General features: G+C 40.6%; 1 protein-coding gene across 1 annotated transcript in view; it reads right to left on the bottom strand.

Moving 5' to 3' along the window:
* Nucleotides 1-1,440: 1,440 nt before the first annotated feature.
* Nucleotides 1,441-18,997, bottom strand: part of C14H1orf87 (chromosome 14 C1orf87 homolog) — a 63,697-nt gene continuing 46,140 nt past the window's right edge. Inside the window, exons 8-11 of the mRNA XM_064493527.1 lie at nt 18,388-18,461; nt 11,096-11,166; nt 7,960-8,167; nt 1,441-1,832 (exon numbers count right to left, since the gene is read on the bottom strand). Of these exons, the coding sequence (XP_064349597.1) occupies nt 1,672-1,832; nt 7,960-8,167; nt 11,096-11,166; nt 18,388-18,461 (514 nt within the window). The 3' untranslated portion in view covers nt 1,441-1,671. The remainder of the gene's footprint in view (nt 1,833-7,959; nt 8,168-11,095; nt 11,167-18,387; nt 18,462-18,997) is intronic.

The following is an 18,997-nucleotide window of genomic DNA, read 5'->3' as shown; positions in this document are numbered from 1 at the left end:
TGAGGCTGCTTTTCAGGAGCTTTACTAGATGCTGGGCACAAAGAACTGGGCAAGGTAACATCACCGCCCTTCAGGACCTCAAGACTGAGTCTAATTACTGCAGCTCCATGTTTAGAGCCTCTCTTCATCCCGATGCCTGCTCCAGTAGTAGGGCATTCTTGAGTATCATGTGCCCAATGCTTTTCAGAAGGTTCTGTCCCTCTGGCCAATTATCAACAGGCACAGGCCATGAGTTTTCTTCTGCTTCTCTTCTCTAAGCCTCTGTTTCCCCATCTGTGAAATGGAGCTGTACAACCTGCTGCCTTGAGTTGTCACAGTTAGATGAAACAAAAGATATCAAGTCCCCAGCACACAGTGGTTGCCCAATGCATATTAAATTGTCTGATCTCATATTCTAACTTTCCCCATTTGGCATTTTGGTAGCATGGGAAATCCATGTTGGCTTACTTCTCTGCCCTGAAAGGTAGCTAGCAAGTCGGAGGGTTCTGGAACATTCGGGAGGTTGTCAGTCTGCCTCCAAAGGCTTTTTTTTTTTTTTCTGGGCAACTCAAGGATTCTAAAAACTAGAGCAAGTCAGACTAGAAGGTCCTTTGAGATAATTTCTGTTAGTGGATTCAAATTATTTTGTTCTTAAGGTCTAATTCATAAGATTTTATGAGACATCCCACTACATAAAATGGATAAAAGCAAATGCTCAGGGACCTTTCTGTGTGCTTTTTCCTTTGACCTGATTCCTTCATCCTGTCTCCCACACAGATTTGAAAATCAGGATACAAGTCCCTCAGCATTAATGATGGTCCCGGGAGCACTTTTGTCTCTGAAGCCCTGGGCTTCTTCCTTCAATGAGCTTACACTGCCTGGGCTGTATGATGTGCATTAAGTGTGTGTATCGTGTGGGAGATGCAAGTTGCAGGGGGTGGATGTTAAGAACAGAAGAACTATGGGAACCATGAGAAAGTTCTGCTTGATTTTCCTGCCAGACAGAGCTCAAACGATGTTACCTATTTCCAGAATCCTTTGTCCCAGGCGTCCCTCCTCAAAACTTGTATCCAATACTCTGGGAAATATCCCTGGGGACAGTGTAATATCATGCAGTTTTTTACTAGGGAAGATATTGGACTTGCTTAGAAAATCTTATTTGAAATTCTGCTTCTACTGCTTAGTATTAAGATAATATATTATTAATACTTCTATTTGTCTTACAATGTGGAAATCCTAGAATAGTGACTAGAGGAAAGGGGCTGACTTACGAATCCAAAGAAGATGTATTTAGGTCTGTTATGTGTCTATTTTTAGGAGCTGACAACACCTAGCATGTTTTTTACTATATGGAATTGCAGGGTTTGCAAAAACACAGTTTGATCAGCAATATAAGGAAAAAAAAAGAATCATGGAATATTCATAATCAGCTTTATAAGAATAGAAGGGGATTTTAAGAGATTGGGTCCTTGCCACCTCAGAAGAGAAAACCTGGTTTTCTCGGATCACTTTGAGCTGCTCATGAGTGGGCATCATAGCCAGGAACCAAGTCCAAATTCAAAGTGCCTGCGATAGCTACACCGGCCCCGCTCTGACAGCGCCTCCACCACTGCACGCGAGCTGGGGAGAAACACGTGTCTGGGTAAAAAGCGAGATAAAGGGAACATCTGCTCTCACAATATGGGCTTGTTATCATAGCTCCTTTAAGTACCGAAGCGCTGGCTCCAAGAGCGTGTTTCCTCCCGCACGGAACCTCCGCAAGGCTTGGTCGATTTTCCGAGGGCTCAGGGACAGGTTGTAAATGAGATTGTAGTTGTGAATGAGGCGTCTGGCCCGTTCCTTCTCCAGAACTCCTGTCATCGGGTTGGGTGGGTGGGAGTTTTTTAAAAGAGGATGGAGGGGGGAAAAAAAAGAGGAAAATATATTATCCTGAATGACTTCTGAGCAAAAAGTAAGTGCTAATACTTTGTAATTTTAAGCTTCTTGAAAACCACTTGGCACCCTAAAAAAGAGATTTACAGTCCTGACTATGCATCATAGATGTCGGGAGAAATTAGAAATTTGAGAGTGATTTTGGGAAGAGGAAACAGAGCCCAATAAAATCCGTAGATATATTCTCCAGCAATTTCAGCTCTTCTTTGCAGCCATAAAACTTTAAAAGGCCAAGTTTTGAAAATGGTGGGCGCACCTGCCTGCTAAAAACAATTCCTAATTGCTCTGCTTTATTTTTATCTTATTGCGGTATCCAAACATGTTCCTAAACATGCAGGATTTAAACAGCTCATTTTTATGCATTTCTGGACATGTGTTTACTGTGACTCCCTCCAGCTAGCTGTGTGATCACAGGTAAATCATCTAACTTCTTGTGGCTCAGAGTCTTAACTCTGTGTAATAGAGATGGTGGTAAATGTCATCAGACAATATACTCCGGTACCCACATGTTTCATGTTCCAGTGCCAATATGTTTTCCACGCCAAGGTTAAGTGGATTTTGATAATTGAAGAGGAGTTTAAGTGTAGAACATGATGTCAGCAAAGATAAATAACTCATTCATAAGCCCCTAATTATAAGCTTATGTATGTTAAATACTGTGCCTGGAAATATAGAGGATTTCGAGAAGCCGTATGTTACCTTAGGAAGATCCTCAACCAGTTGGGGTGATAAGAGATGCAGAAAATTAACCAGAGTGCAACAACAATAACATATACAATGTCTCAGGCACCTGCCCCCAAACATTTTATCTGTATTAACTCACTGAATCCTCACAACAATGAATTTTACAGAGGGAGAAACTGAGGCATAGAGATGGTAAGTCACTTGCCCAAGGTTGTTCTGGTCCATGCATTTAACCACTAGGCTGCATTATAGAACAAGGGGGAAGAGACTGTTTCAAGTTAGGGCTCAGATTGTCTCCCATATATTTTCCTTGAATTGGTCTACGCTACACCGTATCTTTTGCAGGGGTGAAAGTCCCATCTCTTCTATGTTGCTTTTCTATCCTCCTGTCCTTGTACAGACTGTAATAATGATTGTGAAATTCTTTCTCAAAGAATCCAGAGGGAGTGGTCCCCGGGCCATTTTGTAGAGTCACGGCCAGTTTATTAGAGCTGGGCTCTAGTGGACACCTTTCGTCTCTGTTTAAGCTCTGTCTGTATTTAAATGTGTGAGGACGGCTGAGTGTGATGGTCCCCTTTGAGATACTCTCTAATGTGTTCTTAGCGGTGGACTACAGACAGCAGAGTCCTAATGTGACTTATTCCATTCAGTTCTATTTGATTGTGTCCTGATCCACCCCTTCCTTTCCCTTCCCATCCCACCTTATTCTCACCCCATCCTATCCCATGTCACCCCATCCCATCCTATCCAGTCCACTTTTTAAATTGTCTCTTCCATTCAGGTTTGTTTGTTGTCTATTTCTCCTGTTAGAATGCTTGTCCTTTCCTCCGCAGAAGTACCTTTCTTTGACTTGGCCAACTGCATCTTTGCAGTTTTCTCGACTGGGTGGCTGCTCTTGATCTGGTCTAGGTTGGATCCCTCAAGACATTTCCTCATGCTCTACCTCTGGAAATATAAGTCCTGGGCTTCGGAGTAAGTGTCTGATTGAGGAAGGTACTTTAACTTTTTGAGCCTCAGTTTCCTTGACTTCAAAATAGGGATAATGAAATTGTGTAAAAATTAGTACAATAATAAGTGCTTAGCACAGTGCCTGGAACTCTTAAGCACTCATTAATGCAGGTATTATTATAGGATGGTTATAATAGTTATATCATCAACATTATTTAAAATGCATAAGAATATATTTTAATTAGAATACGTTATTAAATATACATATAATTTAGTTTATGTTTTAATTAAAAATTAGAGGTAATGTTAAAAAATACATTCAAGAACCACCACTGGGGGGGGGGGGGTGCTTTTCTTCCGTCTTCTAAGCTTTACTATTGGTAGAGGATTCCTAGTGTCAGACAAAAGTCCCCTGACTGAGATCTGTCTGTCAAATTAGCTGTCATTAGGGGATGCCCAGGACAGCTGCATAAAATAATGCTTACCATGCATCTTAGTGCTGGAAAGCCTATCTTTGTCCCACAAGAACCAAAATGAAAGAAATAAGAAGTCCCTCTTTACTCTCCACTTCATCTCACAGTTTACGAAGAACTTTTAAATCTCACCGGACCCCTTTCCAATCGGGGAGGTATGTTTCATTATTATCAGTGCCATTTTATAGACAAGGAAAGAGGCTTGGAGAACGTTAAGTGACTGGTTTTCAGGGCTCAGCAGTTGGTGAGGTCTGGACTTGAATCTCAGTCTTCTGGTTAAAAACACACAAAGAAACAAAGCAACAAGAAAAATCTCATGCTGTTTCTGGTATGTCCTGGGAGACTGGTATAATGGGGAGTCTGACAGAACTGGATTAGAATGATGCCCTAACTTTCCAAGGGCTGATATTTTATTGATTGGAGTTTGGTTTCTCTTCTGTAAATAAGGACATTAATCCCTTTGGCATGTGGCTGATGTGAGGAGCTAGTGCTGCAGTGTAAGTCAAGTCCAGACCCACGCAGAGAAGGTCCTTGAGGACTTCCATTGCATTCTGCCTCCTTGAACTCGACACTGTTTTCTATCTAGCCTTTAGTTCACTGGGAAAATTCCTAATCTACCAGCCACTCAAACATTTATCCCAACCACCCATCTTTCTTTAAAAAACACGACCAGTTGTTCTTAGTCATTCCTTATTCTTCCTCCTCAAGGATATTTTCTTGACAACCCCCATTAAAGCATAAGCATAGAGCAGGTTCCCAGAAATGCTAATTTGGTGATGGATGCTCTGCCTTCACCCTGGATGAAGAACACCCTGGCCTACATATTTCCTTGCACATAATAAAGAATTCATCTGATTCATCAGTGCACAAAGTAGGGATCATCTGCTCAGTGTCTGGAGAGGGCCGTGGTGGTCTGCCGAATGCTGGGGCTAATAAACCAACAAGATGACCTCAGTTAATCCTCTCTGCTCATTACAGACAGTTGTAGATGTTTCCAGATCTGGCTGACACATTCTTTGGCTATTGAGGAACGAATGAATTTCATAGAAACAGAGAAAACAGGCATAAATAGTGAAAAGGCCATGAGAAAGGCATTTCACATCTGCCGGAATCTGCCCCAAAGTCAACAAAACACTGTTTTTCCCCCAGAATAGTTCAGAAGTATGAGAAAGATCCTGGTCTTTGGGGAGTCTCTTAGCAACTAAGTTTATGATCCATCATCTGTCATCACAACTCAGCATTTGTTTCTTTAGAAATGTCTTTTCTCTCCACTTGATTTTTGGTTTTTTTTTTTTTTTTTTTTTGTCTGTCATCCCCTCACCACTCTCACAGTCCTGACATGGACACTTAGACTCGTGGTTACTTCAGTAACCTTTTGATCTCCTTTGTTTTTTCCCCCAGTATGTTTCCTAAATTATCCATCTCAGTTTTCACTGTGTTCTCTGGTTGAACCCTTGGTGGATACTGGGTAGAGAACTAAGCCTCACCCTAACCCTCAGGATTCACAGTAGGATCTCAACTTCACTGTCCAATCCAGCATGACCCCCAGTGCTGTCTTGCTCACTCTCTTCCCCATCATACTCCTTCTCACCTTCAAGCCTTTGCAGAAGATGGTTTCGAACCGGAATGCCCGATCCAGCTGTCCCAAGCCTGCCTCTCCTCCAGGTTCAGCTCAGGTTCTCTCTTGCAGGGAGCCCTCTCTGAATGCCCAGCCCACGTTAGACCAGGAGCTTCTCTGCATCTCTTCTCTCCTTTCTTTGGACTCTTAACTCTATTTTGTATCTTCAATTATAACACTTTACTTTATTCTGTCTTTAAAAGTTTTGTTTTACTGGCATTGAATTGGTATTTCCAGTCTCTGTGTCTTAACTAAAAGTTCCTTGAGGCCAGAGACCGTGTCTCATCCTCCCCGGTCTCCCTCCTGGTCCAGCTGCTAGCACAGTGCTGGGCTCATAGCATATGTTTGATACATGAGCTTCTCATTCAGCTGGATGAATTTTTCATTTAAAATTTTCATCTTCCCTTCTCTTTGGTGTAGCTATTACAAGTCCTGGGGTATGGTAGGGTCTTTTTACTTCATGTGGTCTAGAATTATGTTGCATTGGAAATTCAAAGCAAAATGAAACAAAAACACTGAGAGAATGAAAAGACATTGGTGTTGTTACATGATTACTTCTAGAAAGTACTAATGTGTACACTGACTTTTATTGTGATGTAATGGACATATAACATTGCATAAGTTTAAGGTGTACAATGTGATGATTTGATATACATATATATTATGAAATGTTTACCACAATAAAGTTAATCAACAATCCTTTACCTTAAATAATTACCATCTTGCTGTTGCTGTCACTACGGTGAGAACATTAAAGCCCTACTCTCATAGCAACTTTTAAGTATACAATACTACATTGTTAACAAAAGTCATCATGCTGTACGTTAAATCTCTGGAACTTATTATTCACCTTATAACTGAAAGTTTGCACCCTTTGAGCAGCATCTCCCCATTTACCCTGACAGCCACCACTTCTGTGTGTTCCAGGTTTTTAGACTCCACATATAACACTAACTCTTCATGGACCACAGTCTACAATTAAGTTCAACAATTTCAGTGTATGTGTTCTTGTATCTGCTCCCTCTTTTCAATTCCACAGTTTCTTGACCTAGTTCTGCATTTCATTCTCTCTCACTTGAACACAAAACAGTATCCTTTACCCTTTTCCTGCTTTCAATTTCTCCTTCATCCTGCACACAGCCATCAAGGATCTTTCTGAAATACAACTTCATCATACCACTCTTCGGCTTAGAAGCTCAAAGTGCTGCTCACTGTCTTTGAACTAAATCCACCTTCCTTGGTCTGTCATTGAAGGTCTTCCTAGATCTGGTCCCATCTTGTATTTTCACCTTTATCATTTAATCTTCTTCTTAATAGCCGTTATATTCTATCCAAACCAAATTCCTTGTATTGAGCTTCACACATAATGCTTTGCTTGGCTAACCTGCACCTTTGCCAGAAAGGGCCCTCTATTTTATTCCCTTGTACACAAACTGTACTTTATCTTTAATGATCAGCTTCACACTAACATAACCTTCCCTGATCACCTCGCTAGGAAGGAAGCCTCCTCTCTCTGAATGCTCACATAGCACACTTTCATGGCATTTATCACCTTCTATTTTGGATTTAGTTATTTCTTTACATTCATTCATTTATTTGTTCCCTCAAAAAAAAAAAAAAGATTGAGTAGAGTTGTGCAAGGTGCTCAGGATAAAAAAGGAATATAGTCTACTGGTAGATAATAGTAAGTCCCAAATAGAAACATACAGTGTATCGCATATGATGATGAGAGTTCAGGTGAAGGTTGGCCTGGATCTGACTGGGGAAATCGTGGGAGTCTCAGAGGAGCAGGGCTAGAGTTCCAACATAACAGATGTTAGGCACTGATTAGCCAGATGGACAAGGTGAGGAGTTGGCACAGGTAGGGTAGGTAGAGGAGAGGCAGACAGCTCAGGTGGAAGGCGTAGGGTTAGAAAAGGCACAGCCACAGAAGAAAGCAAGGCATGTTTGAGGAACTTATGATATGACAGCCTAGGATATGCTGAGAGAATTACAACGGGAAGAGAAGAGGCTGGTCGGGTGGCCAGGGGCCAGCTTCTGCCTTGCTGAAGAGTTTAGAGTTCAGCCTGTTAGCAGGCATGCTGAAGGTTTCAATCAGGAGAATTACAAGATTGAACTGTGGGTCAGAGTCAGAGAAACTGCAAGCACCCTGGTGGGGGATTCACGTCTGATTCATCTTTGTGTTTTGTGATTGTGCTCAGCACATGCCAGGCACACGATTTATTTACAAACTGTATTTGTTAAGAAGTGACAAAAAGGGAGGTGTCTGCTTTCAGCCTGCAACACAGATAGAAAGGCATGTGGGCTGTACAAGGCACACCTCACCTGTATTACTTAGATCGCAGAGGTAGAGGGCATTTTCTAGCTTCCTGAACCTGTCGATCCACGTCTCATGTTCTTCAGGCCCATTTTTCATCACTGGACTCACAGAAGGCTGTGAGACTGGCCTCAACTTCAAAGGGCTCAGGGGATATGTGGGGGCTGAAGTTTTAGCAGGAGGGTTTTCTGGCTGCAAATCCTCTTCTGGAGTTTTCTATGAAAACAACACAAACATCTTGCTGGCAACACATTCTTCCTCAATCTCTTGGCCGATGATGAGGACACACAACTAGCAAGGTTTATTGCACGTCTAGTGAGTTTCAAGTCCTTAGTGCCACAGGACCATATTGGCCAAGACTTGCTGGATATAGACTACTATGTTGAGTGTCTTCTTTATTCTTTAAGAGAAGAATGAAATTGTGGCTTTTATTCAGTTTGCATTTCTGATTACACACACACAAACACACACACACACACACAAAAGCGCTGGTAACTGGCTAAGACTTTCCATGATGTCCTCCTATGTTTTATACTAGTGGGATCCACAGGCAATGCTGACAACGTTTTGATGGGAGAATCTCTGGATCATGAGTGTGAGATTCTTGACAAAAAAGTGATTGAAATAATAATGATATTATCTTGGGCTTGTGGGCTGATAGTAACGAATCATAAAACACCTTTAGTTCTGTCTGTTCTGTTCATTTAACAAAGGAAGCTGGAGCCCAGAGTGGGGAAGGGACTTACTAAGGTCATACAGTTAACGACAGGCACAAAACTAGAATGAGGGTGTAGAGTTATGCTTAGCTCATGCTGTTGTCCTAACCCCATGTCCAGTAAAAAATACAGAGATGTTTTAGAATAGACAAATGAGTCTCAGTAGAGCCACGTCAAACATCTGTCACCTACCATGTAGAGGGAGTGAGCATCTCCTCTTTGATCTGATATATACATATGCTTCTCTATCCTTGTGATCAATTCAGTTGGTAGAGTTGGCTATGTTAATTGCAGTCCAAATAATCTTAACTTCTTTGTCGTAGAAGCAGCCCTCTAGCTTTGTATACCGTCTGTGCTTCTCCCAACTTCCAAATACCTGAATTTTTCCAGTTTTTTACCTTGTCTCAAACTTCTCACATATAAACTGTGGAAATCTCATTGCTCTAAAGAAAAGTAATTTCAGTAAAGAGGCCATGTTTTGCATTTGTTAACAAACATGGATTCAGCTGCTGCTGGGGAATGTGAAGAATTGCCTTGTTTGAAATAATATAATGCTGTATGGAGTTGTACTCATACGATGACCAGCAGCCAGTGCATTTTAAGAGGATATACAAGAATTCTGCTTTGATAAAAATCAATTTTGGAAAAAGCTGGAAGTTTTTATAAAGTAGATAGAGTAGTGATTCTTATACTTTTTAGAGCTTTGGACCACTTTAGAAATCCAATGAAAACTTTAGATAATCTACCCAGATAAATGCACATTTACATACAGTTTGGTGGATGATTTTTTAGGGAATTCAAAAGGGGCTCCTTGGATCTGACCAATTGACTTTAACTATTTACATGTTTCTTCAGATAATTCAACACTCTGACTACTAAAGACAGGGAATGGGGGGATATGTATGGGCCTGAATTAGTCTCAACCTAGTAAGTGAGGAAGTAAGAAGTAACTAGCTGGCTAACTAACTAACTAATCCATGCTATACTGTTTTGGTCCCACTGTGTCAGAATGAAGTCCAAATTCCTTGTTGCCCATAAGATCATTCAAGTTCTTGTTCTTGCTTCTTTTTTTTCAATGTATACATCCTTTTCTCTAGCCACAAAACCAGAAAAAAAAAAAATGAAGCTGTTTTATGCCTATGCCTATTACATGCTGTTTCCTCTGTTGTAAAAGCCCTTCTTGCCACCTATGCCTTAAATGAGTTGGGCTCCTATTCATCCTTCAAGACCCCACTTGTATTTCACTTCTTGCAGGAAGCCTTCTCTGACAGCCCCAGGCTGGGTGAGGGGCAATTCTTTGCAGCCCCTTTAGCCATCACAGTGCTTATCATGGGATATTATAATTGTCTGTTAGAGTATCTCTCCCCTCCCCCAGACATCTGGAGACTGGGCCTGAGAGATAGTCATTTATGTATCTTTAAGGTCTGGTTAGTGACTGTCACATGGCTGGTTCTCAAAATATGTTTACTTTGAATAAGTGAATGAATGAGTGAATGATTTTCTCTGAGACAATAGGAAAGTGGCTTTACCAAACCTCTGCTTCAATCCCCCTTTCTAAAAAGTAGGACAACAAATGCTGCTTAAATAGGAATCTGAGAAGAATCAATAATTTCAGAGATACAGCAAAATCTTCAGACAAGAGGCAAAATAAAAGAGCAAAGTATATATTTTTTATAATCTTATTCACAACAGACTTTAACACTCAAGGAGAAAAGCATTTGCTGTTGTCTCTTGCATGGCAAGAGGCTTGCCAAAATGGATACTATTTTCTAAAATATTTCAAAGTGTGAAGTGCACGAAGAGGCCTCCCGTCATTTTAAGATGAATTATGTTCTAATCCGGGCATTTGAAAAACAACAACAACAGAAAAACTCAGGCTGTTTTTCAATTCTGTCTGCATCTTCTCCTGGCTAAGCGCTGGGAATATTAAAATGGATTTTTAACTGCTTGCCAGATTTTCTTTTTTTTTTTTTTTTTAAATCAAAGAGTCCATTACATTTTAAAATGTGATGTCTGAGGAAAAGGTCACCCTCAGTTTCTGGAAGCTGGACTTAGGATGTTATAAGAGGTCTCATAACCACCCTTCATTTTTGATGGCAGTTGGTGGACTGGTCACCAGCTTTTGGAAGGACACCCACCCACCCACATGCTACAGGTTCAACTTCTGGGAGCCGATGGCAAGCCCATCACCGAGTGGTGATGAGAGGTTTCTGCATGCAAACCAGCGAGGACAGGTACCAACCACGCTCTCGGACTCTTCTGCCTCCCTTCACTGCTGGAAAAGAAGCTTAAAGTCAAAGACAGTCTGACATCAAGGTGTTGGGAGGAAATAAAAAACCCAGAAGGGCAGACCCCACCCAACACTGGAGACTAGATGGCGAGGGAGTGGTGAGGCCCTTCCCCGAGCTCTGTATAGCTAGCCGCATACCGTATGTGCAGTTTTGCATTGAGAAATCTCAGGAACTTCAGGATCCACTGGAGTGGCAGAGGTTTCCTTTCCTTTTTTTCCTGGACAAGAAAAAAAGAGATGGTTTTAGTTTGGCCTTTTCATTTTAACATCCACATATACACCCAGGTGAAGAAAATCTTGAGACCCTGCCATGTGGTTGGCACTGTATTATGGGGATGGGGATACACTGGTGGACAAGAAAGATCTAGTTTCTGCCCTGATGAAGCTCACAAAGGGGAGGTAAATGCTAAATAAGCACTCAATATTGTTATTTAATTACAAACTGCCATAAAAACAATAAAGGAAAATGTGAAAGTATTTCAAGTTCTTTTGGGTTAGGGGTATGAGTGGTGGAGGATCAGAGATGACTTCTTGGAGGAGGTGACACTTAAAGTGGGGACCTGAAGGATGAATAGGAGTTTCCAGGCAAAGGTGATGGTGGGTGTGTGAATGGAGCAGCGAGTGCCAGATAAGCAGAGACATCAGCCTGGAGAACTGCCCTGAATCAGGAGGGTCTTGACAGTTTGGGGCGAGGGAAGGAGCCTCTTCCTGTGGCCCAGCCTTAGAGAAGCAGGCACTTCTGCCGCCCTTTCCACTAAGGTTTGAAGGATCAGGTAAAACCTTTGTCTTCCCCCTTCTTGGTTCCTTTCAGTGGTCAGAGGTCCTGTATGGGAAGAGGTTTGAGCAGCATCCCTAACCCAGGGGATCCTATGCCCAGGTACTACTTGCTCAGGCTGCTGCCTTCATGAATAGAAGAAATTTCCTTAGGATGCAGGAAAAAGACATGAAGCCCGTCAGCTGATATCCTCCATGGCTTATTATGGGTATCATTCATTGATCGCTCAGCACCTGCCATCAGACTTGGCGATTTATCCATTTATTGTGCAAATCCATGTGATTACACAGCACAGATTTCTGGGAGCTTCAGCCTCAGTATTGGTGCACAATTCAAATATGCCATTAACAAATACATATAGTTTCTGAGTTGGCTGTCACTATTTTCAATAAAATGGTTCAATCAATGAATTTTAAACAAAAGGTAGAGGGCAATAGTGTGACGTAGTTATAGAATCTCTGAAGCCAGATGCCTTGGGTTTGAGTCCTGGCTCCTCTCTTGATTAGCTGCATAACCTAGGGCAAGGTACTTGTCCCTTTTGTGTCTCAGTTTCCACTTCTGTAAAATGGGGAGAAAGCCACCTCTAGGTTATTATGAGGATTAAATGGACCAGAAAATGTAAAGCAAATATCTGGAGCACAGCAAGTACTCAATACATGTTAACTAATAGTGTTATCTATGTAAGGATGTTTATATAAATTCACATATTAGATTAAAAAGCCTTTATTAGAGCTTTAACACTGCACCTGCAACTCATTATGAATCTTTCCCCTCAGTTTTATGATGGAGAAGGCAATGTGATATTATAATTTTCTCTGAAGCCTCAGCACCCATCATTAGAATAAGTACTCAATGCATGTTTGTTGACTGTATGAATGAATGACCACGTGCCCTAATTCGGAGGGTGGAAAACAAAGTCACTGTTCTGTTCCGTTTCTGCAACTCCTTTTCCGGCCCTGTGAGAGGAGGGGTTTCTCTCTGCATCTCTTTATCCTCCCATACCTAATACAGATGCTATAAAAGAAAACTTAATGGCTACTCAGTGAGGACCATGATGGTAGCCAGTTAAAGCAGCCCCTTCGAGGCAGATCTGATTTAATCTGTTAAAAATTTGTCATGGGAACCCATCGTCACTGAGTGGCACTGCTCATGCTTATTTCACTTAGTATGTGAAAGGAAAGCTGTTTACTACAGGTGGAAAAAAAGGTTCAAATTCTGAATCACAGAGCTTGAGAGTTAAAGGGACTCCAGAAGCAGTGCGTGGCAGGGGTATATAGCACAAGGGCTGGAAGATGAACTTTGATGTCAGATCGATACTATAATCCAGATGCTTCCCTTTACCAGCTGCAAGCTTTCAGATCCTAATTTTGGCAGATATGAAAAGGGAATGATAATCGCATTTTGCAATACTATTATGAAGATTTTAACAAATTACCAACATAAAATGCTTAGCATAGGGGAGATGCCCAATACAAGGTACTATTATTTGTTATTGTGTTGTTGTCATGTGATCTTAAGCAAGTCTAGTTTCCCCAGAAAAGAGGACCTTACATTAGTTATGATGTGCCAGGTTATTTTTACATGCACAATCCTTTTTACTATAAGATCTAGAACCTAGAGTTTGTCCCGGTTCCGTTTCTCTACCATCTGCACAGTAAAAGTTTCATTAGGAGAAAATGCATCCCAGTCTCCCTGTTCTTCTAAGCTTCCCTTTCTCCCTCCTAATGCCTGTAAGCATATTAACAAAAGGTAACGGTTTGCACATGTTAAAACTGAGAAACCCGAAGCAGATCTGATTTTTTTTTTCTTTCTAACACAGCAGGAAGGTTAAATAATAACCATCTTTCTAGCCTGCCAGTTGAAGATTTGTACTGGAGGAAATATGCCAAGCTAGCTTCTAGAGATTTCCAGGTGTTGGAAGGGCCAGGTTTTATAGGGCTCTCAGTGGATTTGGAGAGTTACACACAGCCAGCCCTACCATCTCACCCCAACACCCACTAATGACTTGAAATCAGTGGTCTTCAGCACTGGCTGCTAAAAATTACCAATGCCAAGGTGTCACACCAGACCAATTAAATCAGAATCTCTAGGGGTGAGAAACCAGTTTGCAACTTCTAAACAATTCCCAGGTAATCAACTCTAAAGTGAAGATAATAAAAGATTTAACTAAAGAATCTGGCCTCATTGGATCTACCGGATGAAGCTTTTGAGAGAAGGAAACAAATATATGTCAAATATCTATATATGCTAGACATTTCCCACAAGTTTCCTTACTTAATCTGAAGAATCACCCTGTGAGGTAGAAACAATCTCCACTTGACAGGTGAGGAGACTGAGGCAATGAAAATTTCAGCTACCTGCCTGAGACAAGAGGTAGGGTTAAGGCTGGGATTCTAACCTGTGCGCTCATTCAACAAACATGTGTTAAGTGCTTACTATGACACAACAACGAACAAGGCAGAGTCTTCTCCTGGAGTGCACGTTGCAGTGGTGAGGGCAGATAGGCACGCAAAATAATATCAAGTAGTGACAAGCGCCAGAAACACAACTGAAGCCAATCATGGGCAGAGGAGGGAATGGCGGTTGCTATCTTAGAGAATTCGCCAAAGGCTTCTCTGAAGTGACATTTAAATAGATGGATGCATGTTACTATATGTGAAGTGGATTAGCAGCAAGGACCTACTGGATAGCACAGGGGACTATGTTCGATTTCTTGTAATGAGCCATGATGGAAAAGAAATTGAAAAAAATATGTATGTATGTATGTATGTGTATGTATAATGGAATTGCTTTGCTGTACACCTGAAACTAGCATTATAAATCGACTACACTTCAATACAAAAATAAAATAATAAAATAAAATAAAATAAAATAAAGTAAAATAAAATAACATAACATAACATAACATAACATAAAATAGAGCCCCGAGTGGAGAAACAAGGGAGAAAGCCTTGTGAATGTCTGGGGAAAGAGCAATCCAGGAAAAAGCTATCACAAGGGTGAAGACCTCAAGGGAGGGAGGAGTGCTGAGTGCATTCAAGCAATAGCTGAGGGAAGAGCCTAGCTGACACGGATGAAGAGGGAAGGGAAGTGGGTTAAGTATTTACAGAACTAAAGGGTCTTACAGGCTATGCGTGTGACCCTCCATTACCCCCTTCTAGTGATAGCAACTATGTTTTGCTTTGTGGGGACCACCCCTCCCCTATCCCAGTGCTGTGGTTTGGTAGAGATGACCCCCATTTCCAGCTCCAACCTTGGTTTCCAATTAATTGAAGACTATTATGATATCCTAAATGCAGTCTTGGTTCAAAGATGGACATGAAACTCAACCTGAGTTTCTGAGAAGAGAGGCGGTATCTGTGACAGGTTTGGTTTGTTTTTTGTTTTGTTTTGTTTTGTTTTGTTTTGTTTTGTTTTCCGGCTAGTAAAGTTCTCTCCTTCTTGGCAAGACCTCCCAAAAGAGAGTGCTGTGAAGATGGGATGAACTTAGCTGGCAGAGCTATTTTGCTCTTCCAGGAGGAGAGCCCAGAGCAGTTGGGACACCAACATTTAGAGGCTGAAAATGATGCCAACATCAGGCAACCAGTGAGCCAGAGAGAGAGCAGGTTCTTGATCTGACACTCGAATGGCGAGGTCAAACCACATCTATAGCTCTTGATGCTTCCAGACTCTTCAGTTACATAAACCAAATATTTTTGTTGTCTGAACCAACTGAGTTGTCTTTTCTGTCACTTCAATATAGGTAGTTCTAACTAGAAATTACTACGGATTTTTTTTCCCCCTAATAAAAGGGAGATTAAATTCTGAGCCCTTTTTCTGTTATCTTCAGTGATAGGTTTTTCAGGAAACATTTGAGGGGATCAGTGAACCTCTGAGGCTACCATCATCGCTCCTTATTTCCCCCATCAGCAGCACCCTATCCGTGGCTTCCTGCTTCTTCCTCTCCCTCACTCATAGGCTCCCTTGAGAAGAGATTCAAAGTTGGAGCCACACTTCATTTTTGTAAAATATTAAGACCTTAGAACACACCATGTTGGGAGGGGGCTAAGGTCTTTTTTATTTGTCTTCATATGAGTTTATAGCATTTCTTGGATCTGTGGCTTGAGATAATACATCACTTTTGGAAAATTTTCAGTCATAATTTCTTCAAATATTGCTTCAGCTCTAGTCTCTTCCTCCCATCCTTCTGTGACTTCACTACATGTATGTTGGATATTGTCACCATTTCCTGTATGTCTCTTACATACTCTTTTTTTGCATATTCCATTGTCTTTTCTTATTCATGCTTCAACCTGGATATTTCCTACTGAACAATATTCCAGTTCACTGATCCTCTCTTCAGCTGTGCCCAATCTCCTGTTGAACCCCTCTACTGAGTTTTTTTTAATTTAGTTTTTGTATTTTTTTAGTTCTAGCTATCCCATTTGGTTCCTTTTATAGATTCAAATTATTTGTTCAAAATTCTCCATCTTATCTATTTTCTTAAATGTATTAATTACAGTTATTTGAAAATCCATGCCCTATTTTGTGTCATTCCTGATCATTTCTAATTGAATGCTGGACATTTTGTATGAATAATTATAGAGATTTTATAAGATGTTAACTTCTTCCACAGAGTGATTTTTCCTCCCTTCTGTCTAGTTGTGCGATTTGAATTCCAAATAATAGTTTTCAAAGAAATATTATTTCATACTTTATATAGTCTTCTAGTTGATTTTGCCAAGTCCATTCTATCCTTAGTCTAAATCAAAGATATTAAGTATTTATGTGACATTTAAAACAAGTTCACAGGATTTTTGTGATTCTAAATGTGATAATGTTCATAATATGAGACTATATATATATAAATGAATAATTTTAATCGGGTTATCATAGAATCTTTGAGGGAAAAAGGGCCCCAGGAATGAGAAAATTCATAATTCTGCACACCCAAAGTGACTAGCTGTCTTTAGTGTCTTATAATGCCCCCTTTTCCCTTTTATGATGCTTATCTGTGGGGCTAGAGAACAAGCAAATAAATGGCCCACGCAGTGCCCAAGAGCATTTAATAATCATAGTTCATCTTGATAGTAAAGTACAAATGGGAAAAGATCAAGACATTTTCTCAGTAAGCAACAGTCTATTACAACAATGCAACAATAGCACCCCACACTCCTGTTGCTCTGCAGAGCAGTAATATTGCCTGAAGTTTTTTTTGTTTGTTTGTTTTCCAGACTCACAATCACTCTATGAGATCTTTGATTCTACTAATAGTACACCTTCTGCCCTAATGATGGTATTTTCTTCCTACAATTACTAATCTCTGGGTTACCCCATGGTCATGGGTTGAATTGTGTCCCCTAACACAGGTATCACTGAAACCTGTTAGTGTGACCTTGCTTGGAAACAAGGTCTTTTTACATGCAATCAAGGTAAGATGGTGTCATTCTGGATTAGGGTGGGCCTGAAATTGAATGAACAGTAGTGTCTTTGTATAAAAAAGGAGAGGGGAATTTAGAGGCAGAGACATAAAGAGACAGAGAGGGAAGAAGGCCACACGTGAAGACAAAAGAGATTGGAATTATGCAACCATAAGCCAAGGAAGGCCTGGGGCCACCAGAAACTGGAAGAGGCAAGAAAGGATTCCCTCCTAGAGTCTTGAGAGGGAGCATGGCCCTCCCGACACTTTGATTTCAGACTTCTAGTTCCAGAAACATGAGAGAAGAAATGTCTGTTATTTTAAGCCACCTGGTTTATAGCACTTTGTTAGGCCAATGTCCTAGGGAAGTGGATACACTCACCGTCCTCTTTTGCTCTTTCAGTCTTCCAGTATTGATATAACCAATCCCTCAATCCCCTGCTATGAATTTCTTCTGTTTGAAATACCTAGTGAGGTTTCTGCTTTTCCACTGGAATGCAAACTGATATACTAACCCCCCTCAGACTCTCAGTACTTTGCATTCTGATCCAAAGAGTAATTGTTAAATGGTTGATGGATGGAGTAAATAGAGAAATTGCAACAACAGATTAATATGAATGCATATTTTTTCACCTGTCATAATTAGCACTTCCTAATTGCTAAATATTTTGCCCAATTCATCTTTATCATTTTACTTAATAATATGTCTTGGAAATCTTCCTGTACCAGGCCAGCATGTTATTTTACAACTGCACCGTTGATCAATTGAATATGATGTAATTTAATTAAATAGTCCTTGAAGGATCTTTTCATTGTTTACACTTTTAAAAACATGTACAGAAAATTGCATGTATATATATATGTGTATGTATGTGTGTGTGTGTATATATATAAAAATCTTGGAGAGTTTTTTGATGAGATATCAGTAGGATAACTACCTAGCTGTGGGATTCTTAGGTCTAATGGACTGTGCAACTGAAATTCTGATGCATGGTATCAGCTTCCTGTACAAGTGTGTTATATCTATCTTAAAGGGCTATCACTGAAGAATGCTTTATGATATAATACAACTTAGAGAATTATGCCTTTTTTGATCCAGCTGACCTAAAAGAATAGCCATTAAGGCAATCCTCACTTTTATTTTTTCTTCTTTGGAGAGCCATTTACATTTCTGGGAGCAATGAGATGAAACCCAACAAGGAAACCATCGGGGCTAAGCCATAGAGACAACGATAGCTCTCTCAGGAACAACATAACCAAACTCACCTATAGGCAAATCAGATGATAAATCAGAGGAAGCTCTGCTCAACAACTCAACGAAATTCCGCCATCTGTGCAAGAAAAGGAAACATAATATTGATGATCAATGTCGGAAACTCTGGAAGAATGTGTAACAAAGCTTAAAGTTTGTATGGACAGTGGTGTTAAAGGTATCTTTGATGCCTGTATCATTCAGGACACAATGAAGGAAACAGAAACTACATTAGGTGTCTCTACTAGAAATGGCTTTAATATAGGAAATCAGGTGCCCACAAAATTAAGGCAGGAGTAGTAGAATGGAGGTCAGTGTTTGCTGCTAGACTAAGGGCTAGGCCTCAGCAGATAGTCTGGCATCCAGGGAACCACAGGAAACTCTGGCTGACGTCTAAGTTGCCCCCGACCTTGAGTTTGGCAACTAGGCAGTGCAAAGTGCATTCTGGCCACTGGAAAAACTGATGCCTGCCAGGGTCTGAAGTTGCTACTGCTGTAGGAAAATAATAAATACTTAAAATATCACTGCCCTTCTCCCCATTCTTCCTGTCATTCAAATCTCCTGCAATTGCCTCTCAATGATGGAAATTAAATCAATTCCAAAATACTTCCCATA

This window comes from Camelus dromedarius, chromosome 14, assembly GCF_036321535.1.
Source record: "Camelus dromedarius isolate mCamDro1 chromosome 14, mCamDro1.pat, whole genome shotgun sequence".
Taxonomy (NCBI): Eukaryota; Metazoa; Chordata; class Mammalia; order Artiodactyla; family Camelidae; genus Camelus; species Camelus dromedarius.
This window is presented reverse-complemented; position numbering and strand designations above follow the sequence as displayed.